Source organism: Macaca mulatta, chromosome 9 (assembly GCF_049350105.2).
Source record: "Macaca mulatta isolate MMU2019108-1 chromosome 9, T2T-MMU8v2.0, whole genome shotgun sequence".
Taxonomy (NCBI): Eukaryota; Metazoa; Chordata; class Mammalia; order Primates; family Cercopithecidae; genus Macaca; species Macaca mulatta.
In genome coordinates, this window is record NC_133414.1 from 95,474,995 (window position 1) to 95,500,305 (window position 25,311).

Consider the following 25,311-nt stretch of genomic DNA (forward strand, 5'->3'; position numbering starts at 1 on the left):
TCATTGGCTTGAATCTATAGCCAGGGAGCAAGGGGTAGGGCCAAGTGGTAGATCCATATCTGATTATACTATCTTTTTAGCAGCAGTTAGATAAAAATATATTTTCCAGAGAAAGTGATCCCAATCATGTTTTCTACATTTGCTCATTGAGGCAATAAAATATCTCTTAATGGCGACATTTGAATAATTATGGCTGCAATAGAATTAAAAGCAAACAATGTAAACAAAAACATTTTTATTTTATTTTATTTTTTTAAATTTATTTATTATTATTATACTTTAAGTTGTAGGGTACATGTGCATAACGTGCAGGTTTGTTACATATGACATTTTTAACATTGTGTTAAAAATAAGCTGATAAACATGATCTTCATGAAAATTTTTGAGGGTGAATGTAAAGCACAAAAATACCTAACACTGAAATATTTGTATTTAATTAGAAAGCATTTACATGAGATTGTATGACTATGAGCTGTTTCATCATTTTAAACTTGGTTCATAAGATTTTCCCTTATGATCATCATGTACTTTTATTTCTATTTCTTATTTTATTTTTTGCTCACTAAAGTTACATAAATTTTCAGCACCCAAAAATAAAAAAAAAATGAAAGGAGAAGTTACAAAATTAAAAGTCATGAAAGAGAAACAACCAAAATGTGATATTTGCGGTGAACATGAAGAGTCTCAGTAATAAAGGCGCATCACATAAAAATTTTGAAATGCCAAATGATTGTCTCACATGGCCGATATGCTCTCATCACTGTTGGGCATGTGATAATAATGGTCATGACAATATCCACAATTAAAGTAATAACAGAAAGAAAAGTATGACTCTGGTACAGTCCTATAATACTTATCTCAAAATCCTGGGCAAAATTTTAAAAGCATTTGAAACAAGAGAAATTATGCTCATAACAACATCAAATAGCTTCTTTTTTTCAGACTCTAACTTGGTAGCTGCACAAAGAGCTGACTCCTCTGTCCAGGCCAGTGTCCATTTAACTGCTAAGTTTAGTAGTTTTATCTCGACATTGTATCTTTCATCTCCATCCATCAACATAACTTTAGTATAAGACCTCTTAGTTGTCACTCATATAAACTAATTGCTCTCTACCACCTATCTTGATTCAACCTATTCTACATTCAGTGCGCTGAAACAGAGACTGTGTCCGCAGATGCCTTTTCAGTGCAAACTGTTTTCTATCTGGCTCTTGAGTTTCCCTAGATTCAAGATGCACCCTGTCTATATAATTTCTTTTTTATTTAGAAACATACGAGCTACAATCTAAGAAAACTAATCTAATTATTGTCCCATGACCACAATCCAATTTTTTCTTATCATGCCTTCCCTGATGTTCTTTTGAACATAAACTTTGAAATCACTATTATCCAGTGCTATCAGTTGAATTTTATGTACTACTAAGACATATCTTAAATGCTGTTTCTGTATAAATTATTTCCTAATAACACTGGTATGCAATTCCTTATTCTAAAATCCATATTATTTAATAGCATTTTTGACTTACTTTTTGTATGATCACCTCATATCAGTTTTATAAAAGTTGCTTTTAGTGTCCAAGGACTATGTCATATTATTCCTAACCCACATTAAATTTTTCATATAGCAAATAACTACCATTAAATGGACTGAATGTCCTTAATAATTCACTGTGAAAAATCTATAGATGTATCTACGTGTCACATATGAGTAATAGTATTTTCAAATTGATATTGTCTTTTTAGGTAATATCTTTGGTAAATATGCTACTATTCGTTGTGAAAATTTAATTTGTGAAGGACACTGACAACTCTGGGCAGCCATTTCCTTTAAGTTTGCTTTTTTATTTAAAAATCATTTCTAAAACATGCAATATCCTATTTCCTTTCACTGTCTTCCACATTACTTGTGAAATAGTAATGATTATGTTATAAAGGTAGTAAGTCCATAGACAGAAATATCATAACAAAAAAAAATTCACTCGTGAGGATTGGATAAACTTTGCCTATACTTTATGAAAAATAAAATCAGTTCCTACAGATTTTCCAAAAATTCATTCCCTGCCCCCCAAATCATTAAGACTTCCAAATCATTTGGTTTCTAGAAAAAAATATATATTGGATTGAAGATTTGTGCTATAATCTACACTGCTAATATCAACAAATCCCCTATAAAAACTTTAATTTTCATGTTGAATCCTAAGTGATTGATAAATTCATAACAAAAATTTCTATTTAAGATTTTTTCTTTTTTAGAATTACAAAATTTTTACATTTTTGTGGGGACTTTTTTTTTCTTCACACTCTCAAATCCACTTTTTAATGATAGTATCCTTTAACTGTTGATATATATCTTTCCTGATACACATATCATAACCTATACACAGGTACACTAATACACAAATGTGCAAGTATGCATTCAGAGCATTGTGTTAAGCACTCATTTTTAAATTGAAAGAATAGCTTGCATGTTTAAGTATATATGAATGGTAATAGTTTTAAATAATTACATGAACACAATTTCTACATAGCTTTTTTTTTCTTCTTTGTTTGATGAATAAAGCAATAAAGAAAATCAGAAAAGATCAAATTACCACTTATTTTTGCCACCAGTTATGAAAGATAAAGCAAAATTTCCCTAACACATTCTTAAGCATTTTGGAAGCATTCCCTAAACTCCCACTAATCGACTTAGTAGGACTGTACTTTTATTTATGACCTTCTTATACAGCAGAATCGAATCTATGCCAATACAAAATTACATTGTGTGTTATATATTAGCCACAGGGAATTTTTGCCTCCGGTGTGATCCATTATGGTTATAATTTATTGCCCTCTAAGTTCTAGCCATACTACTAAAAGTTGCATAGGGAACTAAAGTTGAGAGTGACAACAGTTCCAGGTGACCTGGTTAGATCTAATTTATGGGTACTTAGCAGGACTAAGTGAAGCTTCAGTACACAGTGCATTTGATCCTCTATTTGATAAGATTGTGACCTTTTGGTCCCAGTGGTACCACTCCATGTAGAATTATAAATTGAGATAGAATGTTTTTATAGGTCTCTCTTGCAATAATTGGAAGATAAATAACTTTAAAAGTACGTAATTCACCTCATTGTCTTCCAAGAGGTGTGCCAAGGGCAAATAGGACACATATTTATTTTGTTTTTAATTTACAATTAAAATATACTGGACCTCCCTTAAAAAGTCTATTAAAGCAAACACTTAAAAGCTGGTAGTAAAAATGGAGGTCATCTAATTCAAATTATTTCCAGGAAACTTCTAAGAGCTAGTCTTTTTCAATGGTCTTTTATCCTCCAACTGGCATATTTCAGTGATGGGTCTTGTTTTATAGAATAGTCTGTTCTTTTCTATGTCACGTTTTCCTCCTGATTTTTCTTTATTTTACAAAGACAAATGTGAAAAAAGAAATTGAAGCATAACAAATATCTTAGCTCATAGTGGCAGAGGAAAAGTAATTGGAGGTGAGAAGGTACAAATTTATTTCTAACATAAACTATACTCTTCTACTGATAAGAATCTCTGCTCTATTTGTTGTTTTTTAAAACTCTTATGGGTTCATAGTAGGTGTATGTATTTATGAGTTGCATGAGATGTTTTGATACAGGCACATAATTATTTAGTGTCAATTTGGCTTAAGAGAAGCCCTCTACTTATGGTGAAAACATGCCTTGAAATATTTTTCACCTATTTTTCTTATTTCTGCTCTCTAAAACTACAGTAAATAAACTAATGGATGTTTCCATAACAACCATTTAGATATTTGGTAAATCATATGTTGCTAAATTTAAAATCCTCCAATTTTATACATTCTCAAAAGTGTTCAAATGTCTCTTCTATGCACCTGTAAAATGGTACCTGTTATAAGTTACCTATATATTATTAATGCCTGATAGTATTAATTAATATACAATGTGCATTAGTGTTTCATAGCCCATTTACAGTGCTGGCATGTAAAATAAACTTTTAGCTATCAAAATTTCACAATTAAATTTTTACATTAATGTTTGTAGCCATCTATTACATTTGGGTGATTGATTTTTTTTCTATTACAAATTGGAGGATAAAATTTATTATTGTAAAAGTTTACCATTTTGTAACCCATTATTATTACTTATTAAGATGACTTTGAACCATGTCTTTTGTCACTAAATGTATTATACATCCTTCCAAGATTTGTGACATTCACAGATTTTATACACATGATTTTAATGCCTTCATTTGTATCAGTGATTAAAGGTGAAATTGAGTAGATATGAAAACACAGAGCTATGTGTCATTTTATTAGAGACCTCTTTTCATATGTCAGTGATGCCTCAATTTATTCTTTCTAGGTAGCATCATTCATATAGATGCAAATTCAAGTCAACTTTCTTTTTCTTTGTTGGCCATGAAAATATCTTGAAACTAAATATTGATTTCCTTCAGTGTATATATAGTTTCTATGGCATTTTTCTCATTTACAAATGTGGTATGCATTATATATTTTATTTTTTCACTCTATTGGATATTTATTTTTTAAATAAATAAAATAGGATATGTATTTAATCCATTAGGTGTTTAACATAAGCCTAGTATAGTCTAATCACATGCAGTATTTACAATCCTCATTGGTGTAACGATTAGCCTTAATGTTAGATGAATAAATGAAGCATAAAGATACTTTGTACTTTTTCCTGGATCACACAGTTAGTAGGTTATGGAACTGGAAGTCATGCAGTTTGACTCCAGGTCATCTGCCTTAGGCACAGGGCTGGTACTGGAAAGAGGGATACCATCATGACTAAAATAACACACAGGTTTTATTGAGCTTCCAATCTAGTGAAGGCAGACAAACCAAAACACATACATAAAGTATTTAATAAGTCAAATTTTGGGTGAGAAATGCAATAAAGAAAAATAAATTGGAAGAAATTTGAAAGGAGAGGTCAGGTTGGAGACAAGGTTTTTAAGATGGAGGAGTCAGGATATGACACTGCAAAAATGATATATTTAGAGATAAAATTGTTTAAGCTTAAAAGAGGTTAAAAATCACAAAGCAATGTTTTGTAGTATTCAATACTCTTACTCTGGAGTCAAATAGTGGTAGGTGTGCATTCCAGCTCTGAAAGGTCTTAGCCATGGGATTTGAGGAAGTATACCTTTGATGATACCTTTCCCCTTCAAGGAATTTATTATAAAAATTATTAGACAAGCATATGCTTATGTATAATATGTATTGAAATATTGTTTATAATGACAAAATATAATAACCTGTAATAGGTCATTGTAAATTATTACTTGGATACATTATGCTATATTACTTGGATACATTATGCTATAGGCTTACAATGAAGTATAATGTTACTGTCACATAATATAACTTCATAGTAGTATACAAAAAATTCTATAGTAAATCTATATTTACAAACATGAACTGATATTCACTGTGTGCCTGTGTGTCTATAATAGGTACATATTTTGGGAAAGAAAAAGATTAGCACAATAAGCATTTAAATGTATAGAATGAGTAAGTTTAGTTGGTTGGATTTTAGATTTTCTCTTTTGATAATCAATATTTTAAATTTGATCAGCAATGAACATAATATTTTATTAAAAAAAACATAAAAGTTAAACAATATCTCTTCTCCAGGAATTTATTAACACTTTTTTCAAAGTAAAAGTTTATATTATTGCTTCTTCAATCTTTGGAGGGACAAACTTCGTTTCATCCCATCAATTCTAAGCATTAATTTTGTAGTTGCATTCATCAGCCATCCACTAACAGTGAGCATAATGCTACCTGAAGTCCACACACCGAGATACAAAATTAAACAATAAATTAATTATGATTGTCCTCTCTTGTCCTGAAAATGATCATTTTCTTCTAGATTATTATAACTTAAAAATAAACAAGAATAGAAAAATGTACTGAATCAACAAGTGCTTTGACAGTGATGAGAAGCTTTGTTTTTAATTAGTATTTTTAAAGATGTAATTTCTACATTGCAGCCACCGATGAACATACACTCCATTGTGGTGCAGGTCCAGTGCGTCAACAAAAAAGTGGGCACGATTATCTACCATGAAGTGCGAATAGTGGTGAGAGACAGGAATGACAACTCACCCACTTTCAAGCATGAAAGCTACTATGCCACAGTAAACGAGGTCAGTTTCTATTTACTCTCTCTCTCTGTCCTTTCTGTTGATATATGTATCTAACTATATACAATAAATGTTTATAAATTATTCCTTTAAAATTATGAGTTTAACTGTTTAGAAATACCAGGAAAACATTAAAAAAAATAGGCCTCAGAAGAAATATATGACTTCTGATGTTATTTTAGGAATTCATTTAACTATGGGAAAAATAATTTAATGTATTTATAATAATAGATATTTTATTTTTCATCATCTTTGAAAAGTTATTGCCTAGATCCATGTACATGCTTATTTCGGCATAACAAGAGTTATTATTATTATCCTAAGGCATTTATCTAATACAAATACATTGTCTTTGTATTTCTGAGGTGATCATACTAATGAAATACTGGAAGAAAATGTCTGCAATTCTATAAATGTAAAGTTATAGAATCGCAATAGAAATGTAAAGTTTCTGTATTTTAAAATCAAGTTCTGAAATATCTAAAAAGTAAATACAAATCACAACTGAATTCATGTAGAAAAATGCTGATCAAATTAGAAAAATTATATTCAAAAGTAGTATTACGGCCGGGCGCGGTGGCTCAAGCCTGTAATCCCAGCACTTTGGGAGGCCGAGACGGGCGGATCACAAGGTCAGGAGATCGAGACCATCCTGGCTAACCCGGTGAAACCCCGTCTCTACTAAAAAAATACAAAAAACTAGCCGGGCGAGGTGGCGGCGCCTGTAGTCCCAGCTACTCGGAAGGCTGAGGCAGGAGAATGGCGTAAACCCGGGAGGCGGAGCTTGCAGTGAGCTGAGATCCGGCCACTGCACTCCAGCCTGGGCGACCGAGCGAGACTCCGTCTCAAAAAAAAAAAAAAATAGTATTACAACAATTTTAGGACGTGCTTGTTTGTTGTTTTGCTTTGTTTGATTTTCTCTTTTGGCTAAAATGTATAAATGAAGCGCTTTTATGTTTTTTTAAACCGTGGTTACTTCATTAGTTATTTTTAGTTAATTCAGCTACAAAATATGTCTAGAGTACCTCTAATGTGACCTGTTATGTATATGTTAGATACATGAAAAAATGAATTATATTAAAGTGATAGTACATATTTTAGCAGACCATCTTTACATTTCAAGATTTTTAAAAAATCTTTACATACCTGCTTTATAGGAGAAGAACTGTAATTTGTGAATTAAACAAATCATTTGGGCCTTTAACTTCTACATTCTTTTTGAAATTACTAAAAATATTTTTTAGTTATTTCACATTCTTCTGTTCATAAAAGTTTGAAGAAATTATATTCCTCATAATCTGAAACTTTCTAGATTATATAACTTAAAAACAAAATATAAACTCCTATTTAAATTTAACAAGACAAATTACTGGTCGATAAATGCTTCACCTCTTTGAGTCACTTTTGTTTAACGAGTTTCTACTGTAATGGCAGATGCTAATTAATTTCCAAGTAACTAGTTTTAATTATATATAAACGATCTTATTTTGTAATACACCCTTTGAGTTATATATGCTTTGTTCAGTTGAGTGCTAACTTTATTTTGGCATAAAATGATAGGTGAATTATCTTAGGTAGCAAATCTACTTACAGATTCTGTATATATATATATATATATATATATGTATATACAGATTCTGTAATATTTGCTAGTTCTGTATACATATGTGTGTGTGTGTATGTGTGTATATATACACATATATATATATATATATACAGATTCTGTAAGTAGATTTGCTAGTTCTGGGATACATGTGCAGAACATGCAGGTTTGTTACATAGGTATACACATGCCATCTGTATATGTGTGGGTATATATATTTGTATATATGTGTGTGTATATATATGAATATACATACACACACACACACACACACACAGATTCTGTAAGTAGATTTGTTAGTTCTGGGATACATGTGCAGAACGTGCAGGTTTGTTACATAGGTATAAACGTGCCATGGTGGTTTGCTGCTCCCATCAACACATCATCTACATTACGTATTTCTCCTAATGCTATCCCTCTCCTACCCCCACACACCCCAACAGGCCCCGGTATGTGATGTTTTTCTCCCTGTGTCCATGTGTTCTCATTGTTCAACTCCCACTTATGAGTGAGAACATGTGGTGTTTGGTTTTCTGTTCTTGTGTTAGTTTGCCAAGAATGATGGTTTCCAACCTCATCCATGTCCCTTACCATGCAAGTCTCAAAATTTCATTTGTCTTTTTTTACTTATTTATTTTTATGAAATAATCCCTGATTATTTACATGTATAGATCTTCAATTTATTCAGACCCTAAACTCCTAAACACCAGAGTGATAAAATTATAGAAAAGGTAAAGATTTGATCTTAAACATTATTTCGAGAAGCTTATTATGCTTTAGAGGTTTTTGAACTGGTAAGTTCAACCATATATGCATATCCCTTTAGGTAACTGAGGCAATCCTATCCCATTGACATTATGGTCATATCTTCCGTGGTTTGATAATATCAAATGTGTGTACTTGATGATCATATTTTTCACCTTTGATTTTGCCCATACTCTCTATATTTACTTTCTTAAAAAAAAAAAAAAGGGCATTTAAACCTTGAAATAGCATTAAAAGAAAAAATAGAAATTTAGCTGTTATTCTCATTTTTCATTTGAATAGTTCTTCCATAGTACTAGTACTTAATTTAGTTCAATGAATTATAAATTATGAATTATCTATTAGTTTAGTTGATATGAATTATCTATTATGAATCATGTATTAGAAAGATGCATTAAAATTATATACACACATACATATATATGTGTATATGTATAAATAGATATTCCTATCTCATCCATCTACAATGCTGTGTTTATAATAAAATTAAATAAAATGAGGTTTTTTCTGTGCAAGATTGCAAGATATTTTTCATACTATTTCTCCTTTTAGTATAAGACATGAAGTTTATACAATTAAGAAAGATCTAAATGTTTTTCCAAGAAAAATCATTCACAGTTTAATAGATTGGGAATGTCAAAATATTTCACACTTCATTAAAATGCAAAAGACAGGTATAATAAAGCATTATCACAGATTTATAAAGGAAGCTTCCACAATTAAAGTCTTGATTAGTCACTCTTTTTATTCACTATGAGAAATCTGAGAACTGGAGCAGTGGTGTAAATTTATGGTTATAAAATTGACCATGAAGTTGGGAATAAAACTCAATTCCTTAGTTCAATCATCCCTTCATTACTTATCAAGAGACATTCTAGTATTCTAAATTATAACTACTTTCATGTACCTTATTTTACAAATAAATATGATTTACATTTATGGTATTATATCATAATCACAATCAGCACTTTTATGAATGCATTAAATACTACCCTCTTATGCTCTTTGTAAACATGTTCTTCTATTAGTTTGTCAAGAATTCACCAAAACATGATTAGTTCCTCTATCTAAATGTTGAACACGGGTTATAACAAGATTTCAAATGTCTTTCTCATGAGCAAGACATAAGACATTGAAATATTTTTCTCTTTTTAAGTGAAGACTCAATTAGTTTTAAACAATTGTATTGTTAAGTAAATAGTTTCAAGAAACTATTTACTTGTTTCAAGAAAAAATTACACAGTTGCTGATCATTCTTAAGCAATTTTTGGAGGCAAATCTTTCTTGACAGTGATGTCAGGTTTTTGAGGTGTATCTCACTCCCTAACATTTCTTTTGATGTAAGTAAACAAGAGCAAGTCATGGCTGACATAATGTTTCCTTGAGCATGTGAAGAATTTGTCTCAAGTTAATATAGACCTTATATGTGTGTTGGATTTTAATGATCTTTTCACTGAGAGCAAATTTTTCAGTCAATATTAATTTATTTTTATCATCCTGAGGCAGACAGAAAGGAAATATAAAAACCTATAAAGCATGTGTTACCTATAGTATATTAAAATAAATTAAAATTCATTGTTTATGGAGCTGTTTCTATATTTTGAGCACTGTAGTAATCTCTTTTTTTTTATGCACATTACCTTATTTAGTCTTCACAGTAGCTTTACAAGGAAGGAATATCCCTGTTTTAGAAATGAGAAAATTGATGCTTGGAAGATCATGTAATTTGAATTAAAGCCTCCCAAAGATATCTACACACTTATCTGGCAAAAATAACTTTGCAGATGTGATTAAGGTTATGGAAGTTAATAGGGAGATTAATCCTGGATTACTCTGGTAGGCCCAATCTCAATGTGAGCCCTTAAAAGGAAAGAATGTTCTCTGGCTAGAGTCACAGAGAGGCAAGGGAAGAGGAACTGGATAAGATGAGGCTTAAGGGGAGATCAAAGACAATCTAAGACTTAGAAGGACTTAGCCACTCTGCTGGTTTTGAACATGAATGGAGCAAGAATATATATAACATAAAAATTAATAAAATAAAATAAAAATAAATAACATAAAAATAAATAAATACAGTCAATAATCTGAATGCGCTTGGAAGTGAATTTATTTTCAGAGTCTACAGAAATACAATCCTACAGACATCTTGGTTTTAGTTTGGTGAGAGCCATCTCTGACTTCTGACTAACCAAACTGTGTGAGAGTAAATTATATTAATTTAAGCCACAAAATTTATGATAATTTTTATGACAGCAATAGAAATCTAATGCGAAATTTCTCCCAGTAACTGTCAAAATACGTAAAGAAAAAAAAAAGAGCAACAAAACATACGATTTGAACATTGAAATCAGCAAAATTTACCTGATGTGTTATAAAATAATGTATATAAAATAATGTATCCAACAACTATGAAATTTATTCTTTTCAGGCACATGGATGAAACATGTAAAAGAATTTACCAAATGCTGGGTTTTCATGGAGGTATCAACATGTCCCACGTGGCTAAACTTATACAGAATATATTTTCTAATCATCAAACAATTGAGCTTAAAATCAATAAATACAATGAAAATAAACTAGAAATATTCTTTATATTTGGAAAATGGCATTTGATTAAATACTTACAGATGACATTATTATATGTAGAACTACCCAATAGTATTTACAGAAAAAAAAATTACAGTAAAATGAGTTTGGCAAGTTTAGCGCAGACAAGGTCAATTTTTTTTTTTTTTTTTTTTTGCCCAGGCTGGAGTGCAATGGCACGATCTTGGCTCAGTGCAACCTCTGCCTCCCGGGTTCAAGCGATTTTCCTGCCTCAGCCTCCTGAGTAGTTGGAATTACAAGCACACGCCACCACACCCAGCTAATTTTGTATTTTTAGTAGAGATGGGGTTTCTCCATATTGGTCAGGCTGGTCTTGAACTCCTGACTTCTAGTGATCCACCTGCCTCTGCCTCCCAAAGCACTGAGATTACAGGCATGAGCCACTGCGCCCACCCAATATTTTTTTAAAGAAATAAATTTTATACATCAACAACAAATAAAAAATTATTTTTTTAAAAGTAATCCATGGCTTATAATACGTACCAAAATGGAGTTTTAATTATATTTATTTAATTTTTAAGTCCAATTAAACTTTTAATTGAAAGAAAATATACTCTTATGTTTTGGTAGAGATATGGAGTAATCACAACTTTCATACATTGTTGGTAGATATGTAAATTGGCACAATTACATTAATTATTTTGTAACGTCAGCAAACACTGAACAGAGAGACCCCCTATGACTCAGCAATTCTACTCTGTTTAATATACCCACAATAAATCAGTGCATGTGCATATCAAAAATCATGCTGAGAAAGATTCTTCAAAGATTTTCCATCATAGCCAAATCTGCTGACAATACAAATATACAATGATGCTGGTGCTGGATTACCATTTGTTAGTTTCATTTATCTTTCTCAAAAACATTTCATTTAATTTATTCTGTACTTCAAATTTCTCACCTGAAAACAAGAATGGTAGTATTAGAATTTTTGCCTCACAAGGTTCAGTGAAGACACGTAATAAATTTTAAAATAGAAAGAAAAAGCCCCGCAAATTTTCAGTGTATAATATATAACCTGCATATTTTGTGACTCTTGTAACAGACTATCTGAAACTGGTTGTCTTTATACCACTTACCTGCATCAATACTGCATATGTATTTGCCTTTTGTTATAATATCTACCCCCTTAAAATTGAATCTTCATTAAAGCTGGCACGTTGTTTGTCATTGAGTAGAACAATGTCTTGCACATTACAGAAGTACTATAAGTAGATTTATCATTAAATTAGGAATGGCACGGTTGTCATACAGAAAAATATCCTATAACATACATGTTTCTATGTTGATGTTCCTGAGATAGAAAGCAAGAGTTTGTTTTGAGTTAAATTTGTGAAGAAGCTCATATAGAGTACATTTTTTAAAGAAATGAGTAAAACCTTTCCAGATTATTGTAATAAATTACATATATTAAAACAAGAATGATGACAAGAACAACAAAAACACTTTTTAAAACTTGATAAATATGAATTACAGTCTACTTACAAAACATTAGGGAGAAATTATATATTTATCCATTATATGACTGTTACTCCACGTGAGATATTTTTACCCTACTTTTCATGTCCCAGAAATACTAAAGTCACTGATTAAGCAACATTGATATGATTCCCCTTTGAACAAATGTCCCTTTTCTTTTCGTCGAAAGGTTTTTCTAGATGCCCAGCTTTATAAGGATCAATGCAAGGAGTCCCAAGTGCTTCATAGTCAGCTTAATGAATTTATGTTTAATCAAGTTCTGTTTCTTTCAGTATTAATAATATGAAATTTTAAAGGATACTTCATAAATTTACATTTAAAATGCCATTCACAATTTAGGAAGGTGAATATTAGCAGTTTAAATAACCTTGAGTTTCTGGAAGAATCAAGTTTTTTGGTAAATATTGACATAACAAGTATACGGAAAATTATGTCCTGCTTACCAGGTTAAATGTCTGCAAACTTTAGATTTATATTAATTTTAATGTTTACTTTTCTTACTCCTTTTGCCATTAGGCATACTCATTAGGAACTAATTTCACACTAGACCAATTTTAAATTTGTTCTTATCCAAATTTGCTTATAATAAGAATACTGCATAGATATGTTTACCACATTTCTGACATCATACCTCCTGACTTTGAATGAAATAAAGGCATTTTAAATAATAAGTGAATTCTAATAATTACCATTGAGTTACCATTTATTAATTGCATCGTGTGTCAAGCAAATTCTAAGTGTTTTCTATGAAATAACTTACTTAATACTTATAATTACCCACAGACTCAACCTTTGTGTGTTCATTGTTTTCACTTTACAGATGAGAAAGTGTAGAAATAGGGAAGCATTAATGAATTTGCTCAAGATCTCACTGCTGATAAGGAGTCACTCTAAGTCAGTAATCAAAACATTCTCACTCCAAAACTGAGCACTTGATCACCATATGGTATACATGCATTAGGCAAGAGACTGATAGGACTTGAGTACATAGAGAAAATTCCATGCAATTTTGAAAATTCATATTTATTTCCCAAGTCTTAACATCTGAAAGTGTAGAGTGTATGACCATTAATATGAATAAATATTAATATCAATTTCAAAAAAGTTGCGCTTGATTCAGTTTAGTAAAATAATCATGTGCGAGGTTCAGTGTTATGAGAAAAGGGAATAATCTATTGAATCACACAGCATAGGTTTCAGTTTTAGGATGACCACTTCCTACTTGCATAATAATGGAAAATTAATTAATTTCTAATGGACTTAGTTTTCTCAATTTTATTTATTTTTAATAAACTATAATACTTTTTGGGTAGTTATTACAGATTAAAGGATACAAAGAATGAAAAGGATACAGAGGATGTATCATGAGACCTCTGGTGCTGAGTGCATGCAATGAGTAGATAACACTCATTGAATGGTAGGAACGATGATGACAATGAGCTTTCTAATTATATCCAGCAGCTTCTGCTTTCATCCAAATATGATTCCTAAAATATTATTCTAAAAGCAAAATACACCTGACTATTTTCACCATGAAGCATTTCATTTTGAGGAAATATTTTATTTAACTTTACAGTTGACCCTTGGATAACACGAATTTTAACTGTGAGGGTCCACTTGTTCGTGGATTTTTTCAATCAAACATAGATGGAAAATACAGTGTTCATGGATGTGAAACCTGTGTGTCTTTTACGGGATGAATTAAGAAATTGAGTATGTGTAGATTTTGGTATATAAATGAATCCTGGTACTAATAATTTGCCTATACCAAGGGACAACTGTATTTTTGTTTTTACCACCTTATTTTATGGAATAGCTATATGTCATGTCAATTCTAATTATATTTTTAGTTATATTTTTGACATAAGAAAAATAAATGGTTAACATAGTGGTATAACCAAACAAAATGAAGAATACTAAATCCCGTGTAACAGCAAGACTAATAAACATACTTTTAAACTTCATTGTATTCATAGATGGGCACTTTCCCTATGATACATTTGTCAATTCAAATCAATACAAGTTCTGATTTTTATTCTATTCAGACTTTGTGAGATTAACAACCATAAAATACCCTTTAATTGATCATGAGGGGACACTGTAAAATACCTTACTTACAAAATAATAGCTATAGGATGAAGAATAGAATGATAGGAAGATGATGATGTAGGATCAAAGTTCAATGGCTCAAAAAGCAGTTGTGATTATATGGTTATAAAAAGTTATAATTGACTGAGTATATAACCTTGAATAACTTTTCAATAGAATCCCACAAATTTATGAAAAAAAATCTAAAGGTAATGAAATGGTACCCATCAAGTTGAACACCCTGCCCAACTATATGCATAATAGTTAGCTCACCATAGAGGTAATTATTACTGAAATGCCAGGGCTTTGGTCTAGGTCCTGCTGCTCACCACACAGAAAGCCAATCACTGAGGCAACAAGCATTGCCAGAAGAGAGGGATTTAATCAGGTGCTTCAGCCAAGGAGATGGGAGATTAGCCTCAAATTCGTTTCTCTGACTGACTAAAATGAAAGGTTTATATAACAGCGAAGAAAAGTAATCATATGTGGGAAAATGGGAATTAGGGAGGGGAAATGAAGGCCAATAAGAAGCAGGTGCTTGGTTAGACAATCAAGACAAGTGAGGGGTCTGGCATCTCATTTTCCAGATGTGGTGACCTGGTAAACTCCAGTTCCTTGAAACTATCTGAGAGGTCTAATGGTTGGTTTCCTGGGAAAGGAACTCAGACAAGGCAAATGTAACTTTTGCAAGTTTCAGGGACTGGGAGCGTCAGTTTCTAGGTTTATTTAGAAGAAAACACAAACATCAGTTCTATGGGATGATTAGACCAGTTTCAGTATTTCTTCTTACCTGTTATTATATGCTGATTTAATTAGCAATTTCATTTTAATGGGTTTTTAAATGTTTTAGCTTTTCTTTGAAATTTTAAAGGAATGACTAAAAACATTTTTAATGGCCGGGTGCAGTGGCTCACGCCAGTAATGCCAGCACTTTGGGAGGCCGAGGCGGGTGGTGGATCACGAGGTCAGGAGATCAAGACCATCGTGGTTAACACGGTGGAACCCCATCTCTGCTAAAAATTCAAAAATTCAGCTGGATGTGGTGGTGGGTGCCTGTAGTCCCAGCTACTTGGAAGGCTGAGGCAGGAGACTGTCGTGAACCTGGGAGGCGGGGCTTGCAGTGAGCTAAGATCGCGCCACTGCACTCCAGCCTGGGTGACAGAGCAAGACTCCATCTCAAAAAAAAAAAAAAAAAAAAAAAATATATATATATATATATATATATATATATACACACACACACACACACACACACACACACACACATATATATATAAATGATTTTATCAATTAGCAGGCACAAAAAAACTGAACTTTAGCCAAATGAAAGCACAGAATAGCATGAAGATCTATCTCTTCTTCTCTGTTTACTCTCTTTCACTCTTTATCTTATTAAATTTGTTGACAAATAATTGGTTCAATGTGCATTATATTTATAAAAATTAAATGTAATAAAAGTAAAGTTATATTATCTTTAAACATTATTTTTCTTATATTAAATGATATATTCAAGTCTTGAGCTTTGTTATAATGAAAATGGTAATGGAAGTGGTCTATTTATAACTATATTTTACATTATTTAAATAATATTAGAACAATTTAGATCTAACTGATATTTTAATAGATGTGATAGACTTCTCATATGTCCCATATACAGTTCCCTGATTGTTAACTTCTTAAATTAATGTAGTACATGTTTTGTAACAACTAATAAACAATATTGATACATTATTAATTCAAATTCATAACTTATTTAGATGGTTTTAGTTTTTACCTAATATCCTGTTTGTTTCCAGGTCCCCATACAGAATACCATATTAACTTTTAGTTGCTGTGTTTCTTCCGTCTCCTCTAAACCATGATAGTTTTTGCTTTTGTTTTCGTTTTTGATTACCTTGACAGTATTGAGATGCACTGGTCAGATAATATTTCTTTCCTCTTACTAACTGATAGTCACATAGAGGTAGATATGTGTGTGTATGATAAATAGATAGCATATGTTATATGTATATATAAGTATGTTATATATTAAGTGCATATATACCATGTAATTATATATAATATATACTATGTGTCATATATAAATATTTTATACAAATGAAGATTAAGTTGCAAATATGAAACTTCTTAAGCCCTTACCACTTTATTGTGTATTTCCTAAAACCAAGTTTATTTTTCATTTTTTTTAGTCTCAATCTTAGCACTTCCACAGTATTTCCTTGACTTTCATTACTTAATATTTTTCAGGACCAGAGGAGTGTATAAAATGTCTCTAAATTTTAATTCACCTGATATTTTCTCATCATTCATAGACTTTGTGTGTGAATGTTTCAAAAATGATACTGTTTTTATCATAGTATGTAACACAAGAGACACACAATGTCTCTGTTTCATTACTGCTAGTGATGGCTTTTATCACTTTGACAAAACAGTGTCTTCCAGCTTTCCCCACTATATTTACCAGTTATTTTGTACTTAATAATTAGTAAGTATTAAAGCTATATTGTGAGGAACTACGTTAAGACTGTAACTATCCTGTTTCTCATTAAACTTTTACCTACCGTTTTTATTAGTGATTGTTGAAATATTATTTTTTGAAATGTCATTGAGGAAAATGTAAATTACTGTGGTTGGCTACATTTCTTCTTCTGTTTGCTCCTTGAGCACTTATTGAATGCTTTTCAGGGGTTTAGGTAATGTTCTAGCAATAGAGATTTCATTACTAATGTAAAAATTTGCACACTAAAATCATGGTGAATTTGGAAATTTATTAAATAATTTGCTTGCTGAGAACCAGTTATTTTCTGATAGTAATAATTATGTGAAGAAGAGTTTCCTAAAATGCAGGTACTGGTTAATTTGATTTTATGTCTCCTTTTGTAAAATAACCCAAAATATTTTTCTTAGGGCCCCAAATAATTTATCTTTAATGGAATATATAATCAAAATTATATGGTTTCAGATTATCTGTGAATCTTGGATTCTATTATGTGCCATGTTTTATTTGTTTCACTTTTTATTTCTCATTTTTTCAGAAGTTCATTAATAGTGAATTCTAAAATTTCTCAAATAATATGTTGCAGAGTTCTTAAGAGTGAATGCTTTTAAATAGGATACTGTGAAATATATTATTTGAGATATTTACAATTAAGTTGAATTTATTTCTCCTTCTGTAAAATAACCCAAAATATTTTTCTTTAGGATCCAAAATAATTTATCTTTAATGAGATACATAATCTAAATTATATCGTTTCAGACTATTCACCAAGTATTAGAATAATGACATCAGGCAGAAGCTTTCTAAGCCTATAATTTCATAGCCATAAAATAAGTATGTTAACAAAATAAATAACAATATAAACTTGTACTGGGGGTTAAAGGAGGTGATACTTTTAAAATGCTTAGTGCAGGTTTTGGCCTTTTTTTTTTTTTTTCAATCCTCCTGTTTTGGAATATACTTTGGAAATAGTGACAGATTTGAAAACCAAGAGTTTCTCCATGCATGAAGTGCAGAGATACACTTGTAAACAGGCAGTAATTAGTGGAACATTGTCGAGACTTCAGCTTTGTGGTGAAATTAACATTACCTCTGAATCTATCTTATTTGAGTTTTCGCTTTCCAAATCCATTTCTCATAGTTTTATGCTATTCTTTTACATTTCGTTTTAGTTATATCATCTCCTTCCATTTAATACATGTATTTTGAACATCTGTTTTTATCAGAATTATTCTGGTAGATCTAAAAGCACAGATGGTATTCATGAGAAGCATAACACTGAGATTCCATATAAAGTTGAATATCCTTTTTTACATATTTTGTGTGTTTTGTTTACAATTTCTAGATATAATTAAGTGATTTTAAATATAAAACAAATTATTGTTTAGAAACATGGATCATGGAGTTCAAAACTTGATATCTTCAACTGTTCAAGGAATAAAAACCACTGGACCTTCAGAAGCATCCCCATTTATGGAATTTCTTTGAATATCAACAGTACTGGCCCTTAATCTATAGCACAGAAAAGCACTTAAGGAAAGAAATAAGACTAAGTCCTAGTTCCTCTTACTTGTCCCCATTTTTCTCTTCTATAGAATGGGCACATTCTCTCTGAGAATCAGGAAACAAGTAAAAGAGAGAGAGAAGGAGATTAAAGGAAGTGAAAGAAGCACATATTAATATATTTCTTTTTACTTTAAGCATGTAAGTGGAAATCAATTTTTAAATTGTTTTACAGCATTCAATATTCAAATATTCAACAACTTCTAATTTGATATGGACTGGGTATGGTGGCTTATGCCTGTAATCCCAGCACTTTGGAAGGCCGAGGCAGGCGGATCGCCTGAGGTCGGGAGTTTGAGACCAGCCTGACCAACATGGAGAAACCCCATCTTTACTAAAAACACAAAATTAGCCAGGTGTGGTGGCACATGTCTGTAATCTCAGTTACTTAGGAGGCTGAGGCAGGAGAATCGCTTGAACACAGGAGGTGGAGGTTGCGGTGAGCTGAGATTGTGCCATTGTACTCCAGCCTAGTCAACAAGAGCGAAACTCATCAACTCAAAAATAAACAAATGAATAAATAAGCTCATATGTATATTCAACTTAAGCTTAATTCCTCTTCAGTTTTTAGTAAAGATAATTAAAGCTACTTATCATTCTCTATAACAGTAATAATTTTCTTTCTTATTTTAAATACACTTATGTACATGAATTTGGCTATTATTCACAGAAAGTAACTCAATATTAATCATCTAGATTTTTACACAGGTATGAAAACTATTATGTTAAAGGGAATCTGAAAAACATTAGTGAAACAGAATAAAATACATGGATCTAAGGACAAACAAACAAAAACATTAAGTTGAGCAAAAGAGGCCAGGCAAGAAAGGGCACACACTCTACTGAGGTCCAAGAACAGTCAATTTTAATTGGAGTCAAAAGCAGCTGCATCTGACAAGATAGTCTGTACAGGGATATTAGGAAATTTTACAGTGTGATAAAAATGTTCTATTTTTTGTTTAGGTGCTCATTACATGGGTTCATGAAACTGTCAAAACTCATCATACTGAATATTTAAGATCTCTGCATTTTGTTTAATATAAATTGCACCTTCATAAATTAATGTTAACTAGCCAAAAAGGGCTATAGCTCTTTTCTTATGTTTTCTTTAATGTTAATAAAGCATTACAAGATAACTTGCACTGTATTTGAATTCAAGAATATGTACTTTTTTATCAATTCTGGAAAGTTTTAAGATGGACTTCAAAGGGATAGTTGATTTGGAAAAATGTTGAATAAAACATATGTCATATTTACTAGTTAAAGTAAGGCCAATATCGTGGTCACAGAAACAGTGATTTGGCAAAGGATATACTCTCAGTAAGTAATCACAGATTAAGAAACATTGTAATTTCATAATTGTCAGAAAATGTTGAATTTTGCAATAATGTTGCACGTACTACTGCCTGCTTACAAAATCAACTCTGGATCTCATGTGTAGAGAACCTTTGGTTACAAATTTGTTTCCTATTCCTAAAGCATATTTCCAAGGCAGGGATTACTTGCAAGCATGAATCTATAACATTATTTTATCTGAAGAGAAAATTAAAGAATTAATCCTAGTTCTCATTGTTGATTAAACGTGGAAGATTCCTTCAGTTTCACTAGTAATGATAATTTGTACAAAATGTTGCCTTATCTTGATTGTGTTTTCTAAGAGATTAATTAACATGAAGTGACTGCCTAATATCATAAATCAGATCAATGATATTAACAATTGAAAAATAAACATGTAGTGTTTTAACATAGACTAATATGTAATCTTGCACCACTAAAGATAATGCTTCTCTTTTGTTAATGTCTATTAGTAGAACTAGAGCACCTGTCACCCCAGTAGCATTTCTTTCATCAAATCATCATTATATGATAAATAACTGTAGTGATTAATTCTGTTTTAGCTTATCTAAAATTCAATATCCTTCAGATATTCTCTATTTTTTTCTGGATAGGAGAAAACAGAAAGCTTGGATTCTTGAGGAAGCATGGGAGAAAGTAAAATCTCATCAATTGTGTTTTAAATTATTCCTCTAGGGTGGCTCTTTTTTGGAGCAAGTTTCCAAATTGGATAATATCCTTTTGTACCAATTGTCTTCCAGTTGAAGAGGTATTATTTAAGTTGTATTTATTACATAAAAATATATGTTTTCGTCTCTTAGGACTCTCATGTGGTTTCTGTTTAATCATTAAAGCCATTAGAATCTATCAGAAGACATTGGTTTGGAATATATGTGTAAACTATTTTAGGTATTCAGAAATTATTTTTTAGTATTTTATATTTTACTAAACTTTTTGTTTCTATGTTGATATGACACATGAGACTCCAGAAAATATGAAACAGAAAATCATTGTTATCTACCAATACAATGATATTGATGCCAGTGAATTTTCTAATCACCAAACACAATACAATATTATGATTTGTGGAGGACTTTCTACCGCATATCCTTCACAATATTTTATTCCAAGTGAACAGAATACCATCAGTTTGGTGAATATAAAGTTATTCTACTTGCATGTACATGCTGTGTTGGGTCCTATTATGGTTATAGTTTATTCGTGGGCATTCTGTAGAAAATGTTCTTGTAGGAAAGCTAGCAAGAGCATGGGAAGAACTAGACTTCACAGTGAAATCTACATATTTTTCTTCATGGAAGTAAGAAAAGGTGGGCAGGGTTTTTTGACAACGAGCTGCCAGAACCTCTGACCATCCTATTGGAATTGAACAGCGTAATGAATGAGTAGAAATCGCTTCTAAAAATGAGATTGTCCGAGGTACCAGAAACAGGCAGACAGAGGATGAGGATGTGGAAACAGTGTTCCAGTAGAGAGGCCTCATGGAGGATTTAGTATATTAAAATGTGAGAAAATTGTGAAAAGTTTCAGTCTCATCGGCATACATACTATATATAAATAAGAATAATTAATTGAGTTTCTACTGATGGACAAGTTTGTACAATTGTCACTATGAAATATTTTTTAAAAAGAAAAAAAATATGATCTGTCTTTAAAGAGCTTTTGGATGCAAATAGCAGGCTGTCAAGAGGGAACTTTTTAATTTATTTCAGTTCACTACTAACACTCTGTTTTTGCATACATTTCAATGCTACCTGCCCATTTAGGTGTGTGCTTTCTGCCATGTCTTTCATTTGGTTTTTGTAATGATAATAAGGTGGTTGTGATTTTGAGATATAGCATTTAAGAATTATCTATGAAACATAAGGTACGTCTCTGTGTTCACAGTTTTATAACAGCACAAAAAAAGATCTGAATATAATACACATATAACCACCTATTATCTGTCTATCTTTTTTTTTTTAATTGAGACAGAGTCTTGTTCTCTGCCCCGGGCTGGAGTGCAGTGCCACCATCTCAGCTCACTGCAACCCCAACTCCTGTATTCAAGGGATTCTCCTCCCTCAGCCTCCTGAGTAGCTGGGACTACAGGTGTGCACCACCATGCCTGGTTAATTTTTGTATTTTTAGTAGAGACAGGATTTCACCATGTTGACCAAGCTGGGCTCAAACTCCTGACCTCAAGTAATCCACCCAGTTCAGCCTCCCAAATTGTTGGGATTACAAGCGTTAGCCACCGCATCCGGACCTATTATCTATCTATCTCTCAATCTTTCTATCTAAAACTCCTTTAAAATTGTTGGTAGGCATATACATTGTTTCAAATATTAATTGTGAAGAAAATGCAATCAAGATAAATTTAATTCAATTTATTACCAACAACATATCCCATGTTTAATTACTGAAATGTGTTATCTTGCCCAATTTTACTTTTCTTTACTAGTGTCCGTAATGCAAAGTCAGACTGTTTCAAAGACAATGTTCTCACATATATTCCTCTACCATGAAATCAATTTACTGTTCATGTTATACTGGAATATTAATCCTTAGAATTATTTTTATACTTTGCAGTATGTGAAGTAAAATCTATTTTTATTAATTTGTTATTATATATTTTTTCATATATTATTACATTTGTTTTGTAGCAAGTGGGCAATGTCACATTCAGTGATGTTGCACCTCAGTGATTCAACAACATACTTTTTACTTAAAAAAAAATCTGTTTCTATTGCTATCTACTGCTAAAGCAAGAAAACGTTTTTTTGAAAAAAATTCTCAAACTCACTGTTTTTATATCCACTGATTTTGCTTGCAAAAATCTAGACCAATTACAAAAAAATTACTTTGATAGCCTCTGGAAATAAAAATACCAACACCAGCACTATACTTTTACGTGTACCAAATATTTGATATGAACTATATCAGACATTCTGCTAAACATTACACATATATTTTATATTTAATCTTCACATATTTACATTAGAAATTCAAGGAGAGATATTAGACAAACAATAAAATATTATCTCTAGTGTTTTGTTGTTTCTGTCTGAATAACTATTTAGGAAATAAAATTCCAAACATATACAGTGGTAGATACCTATCACTCAGCTTCAGTAATTATTTCCAGTGAACAAATTGGTTTTATTCATATTCACCACCCCCTAGCTAAGGTTATTTTAAAGAAAACTATAGACAGCGTATGATTTAATGTGTAAACATCTTATATGTAAATATTTATATTTAAATGATACTAATACTCAAATTTACACTTAGTGAAATATAACACAGATACAAAAAATGAACAGATCATAATTATTTACCTCAGTGGGTTTTCAAAAGTAAACACCTAAGTGTAACCACAAACAACATCAAGAATGGCATTGTTTTTCAGGTGTTCAGAAGACCGCATTTCCAAGTCACTAAATCCTCTTACAAAGCGTTCCTTGATGACTAATACAGGTATTAGTTTTGCTGGTTTTGAACACTAGTATAAATGGAATAGTACAGCATGTATTATTTTAATGTAATCCTTATTTTTTTCAACATTATGTTTGTGATTCATCTACACTGTTATCTCAGCAATATAGTATTTAACTGTATAAATGTCCCTCACTTTATTGAGATACTCTATTGTTGATAAACATTTTGATTATTTCTAATTTGGGTCTATTAAGAACACAGCATCGGCCAGGCATGGTGGTTGGCACCTGTAATCCCAGCACTTTGAGAGGCCGAGTCTGGTGGATCACCTGAGGTCAGGCGCTCGAGACCAGCCTGGCCAACATGGTGAAACCCCGTCTCTACTAAAATATAAAAATTAGCAAGGCTTGATGGCAGGCACCTATAATCCCTGCTATTTGAGAGGCTGAGGCAGGAGAATCTCCTGAATTCGGGAGGCAAAAGTTGCAATGAGCCCAAATTGTGAGGCTGCACTGCAGCCTGGGCGACAAGAGCGAAACTCTGTCTTAAAAAAAAAAAAAAAAAAGAAAAAAAAAGAAAAAAAATAAAAGAAGAACACAGCAGCTAGGTGCATTCCTATACATGACATTTTGGCACAAATAGGTGTGTATTGCTATCGGTAACACAAAAGAATTCTAAGAAGAAATTCTGAATTGTGGTGCGGTGTATGTATTGATTCAGAGTAGTAGATATTGCCAAAGAATTTATCTATCTAGTGATTAAATTGACTCCTACCTATAGTATAAGAGTTCCAGTTGTTCCACCTTCTGGACAAAATGATATTTTAATGATTATTAATTTGTGGCATGATGGACATATAGTAATAGTACTTTGATATTTTAATTGGGATTTTCTGAGGTCTATTATAAATGAGCAATTTTTATGTGTTATTATTTTACATGTTCATTGGATATGCTCTTTTTAAATAAATTTTTGTTAAAGTATCTGTTATTATCTGACTGAATTATGAGTTGTTTATATATTCTGCATGTGAGTTCTTTATTGATAGACATCTTGCAAATATCTCTACTGATTGTGCAGCCTGCATTTTCGCAAATTCTTATTTTTAATGTATTGCAATGAGTAAATTTGTTTCATGGCTTATGTTCTGCATGTCGTATTAAATAAATCTTTACTGATTGTAATGCATTAATAAATCACGTATTATCTTATGTTTTCTTCTAGAAACTTTCTTATACTTTGCATTTTCAGTTATGGTCTACTGAAATTTAGTTTTTTTGTTTTGTTTGTTTGTTTGTTTGTTTTTGAGACAGAGTCTTGCTCTGTTGCCCAGGCTGCAGTGCGGTAGTGCAATCTCAGCTCACTGCAACCTCTGCCTCCTGGGTTCAAGTGATTTCCTGCCTCAGCCTCTCCAGTAGCTGGGATTACAGGCACATGCCACCACACCTGGCTAATTTTTTTATTTTTATTAGAGACGGGGTTTCACCATGTTGTCCAGACTGGTCTCGAACTTCTGACCTCATGATTCCCCCGACTTCGCCTCCCAAAGTGCTAGGATTGCAGACATGAGCCACTGTGCCCAGCCTGGAATTCACTTTTATGTATGTTATAAAGTAGGAATAAACATTGATTTTGTTTTTTTTGGTATAGATATCTAATTGACCCAGCACCATTTATTGAAAAGGCCATTACATTCCTACTGCACTGAAATTCTTTTATTTGTTTTGATGAATCAGTTGACTCTATCTGTGGGGGTTGTTTCTGAAGAAGATAA

At 31.6% G+C, this 25,311-nt stretch overlaps 1 protein-coding gene across 1 annotated transcript in view; it reads left to right on the top strand.

Moving 5' to 3' along the window:
- Positions 1 to 25,311, top strand: part of PCDH15 (protocadherin related 15) — a 990,428-nt gene that overhangs the window by 443,917 nt on the left and 521,200 nt on the right. The window contains exon 5 of the mRNA XM_077945583.1: positions 6,010 to 6,165. Within this exon, the coding sequence (XP_077801709.1) occupies positions 6,010 to 6,165 (156 nt within the window). The remainder of the gene's footprint in view (positions 1 to 6,009; positions 6,166 to 25,311) is intronic.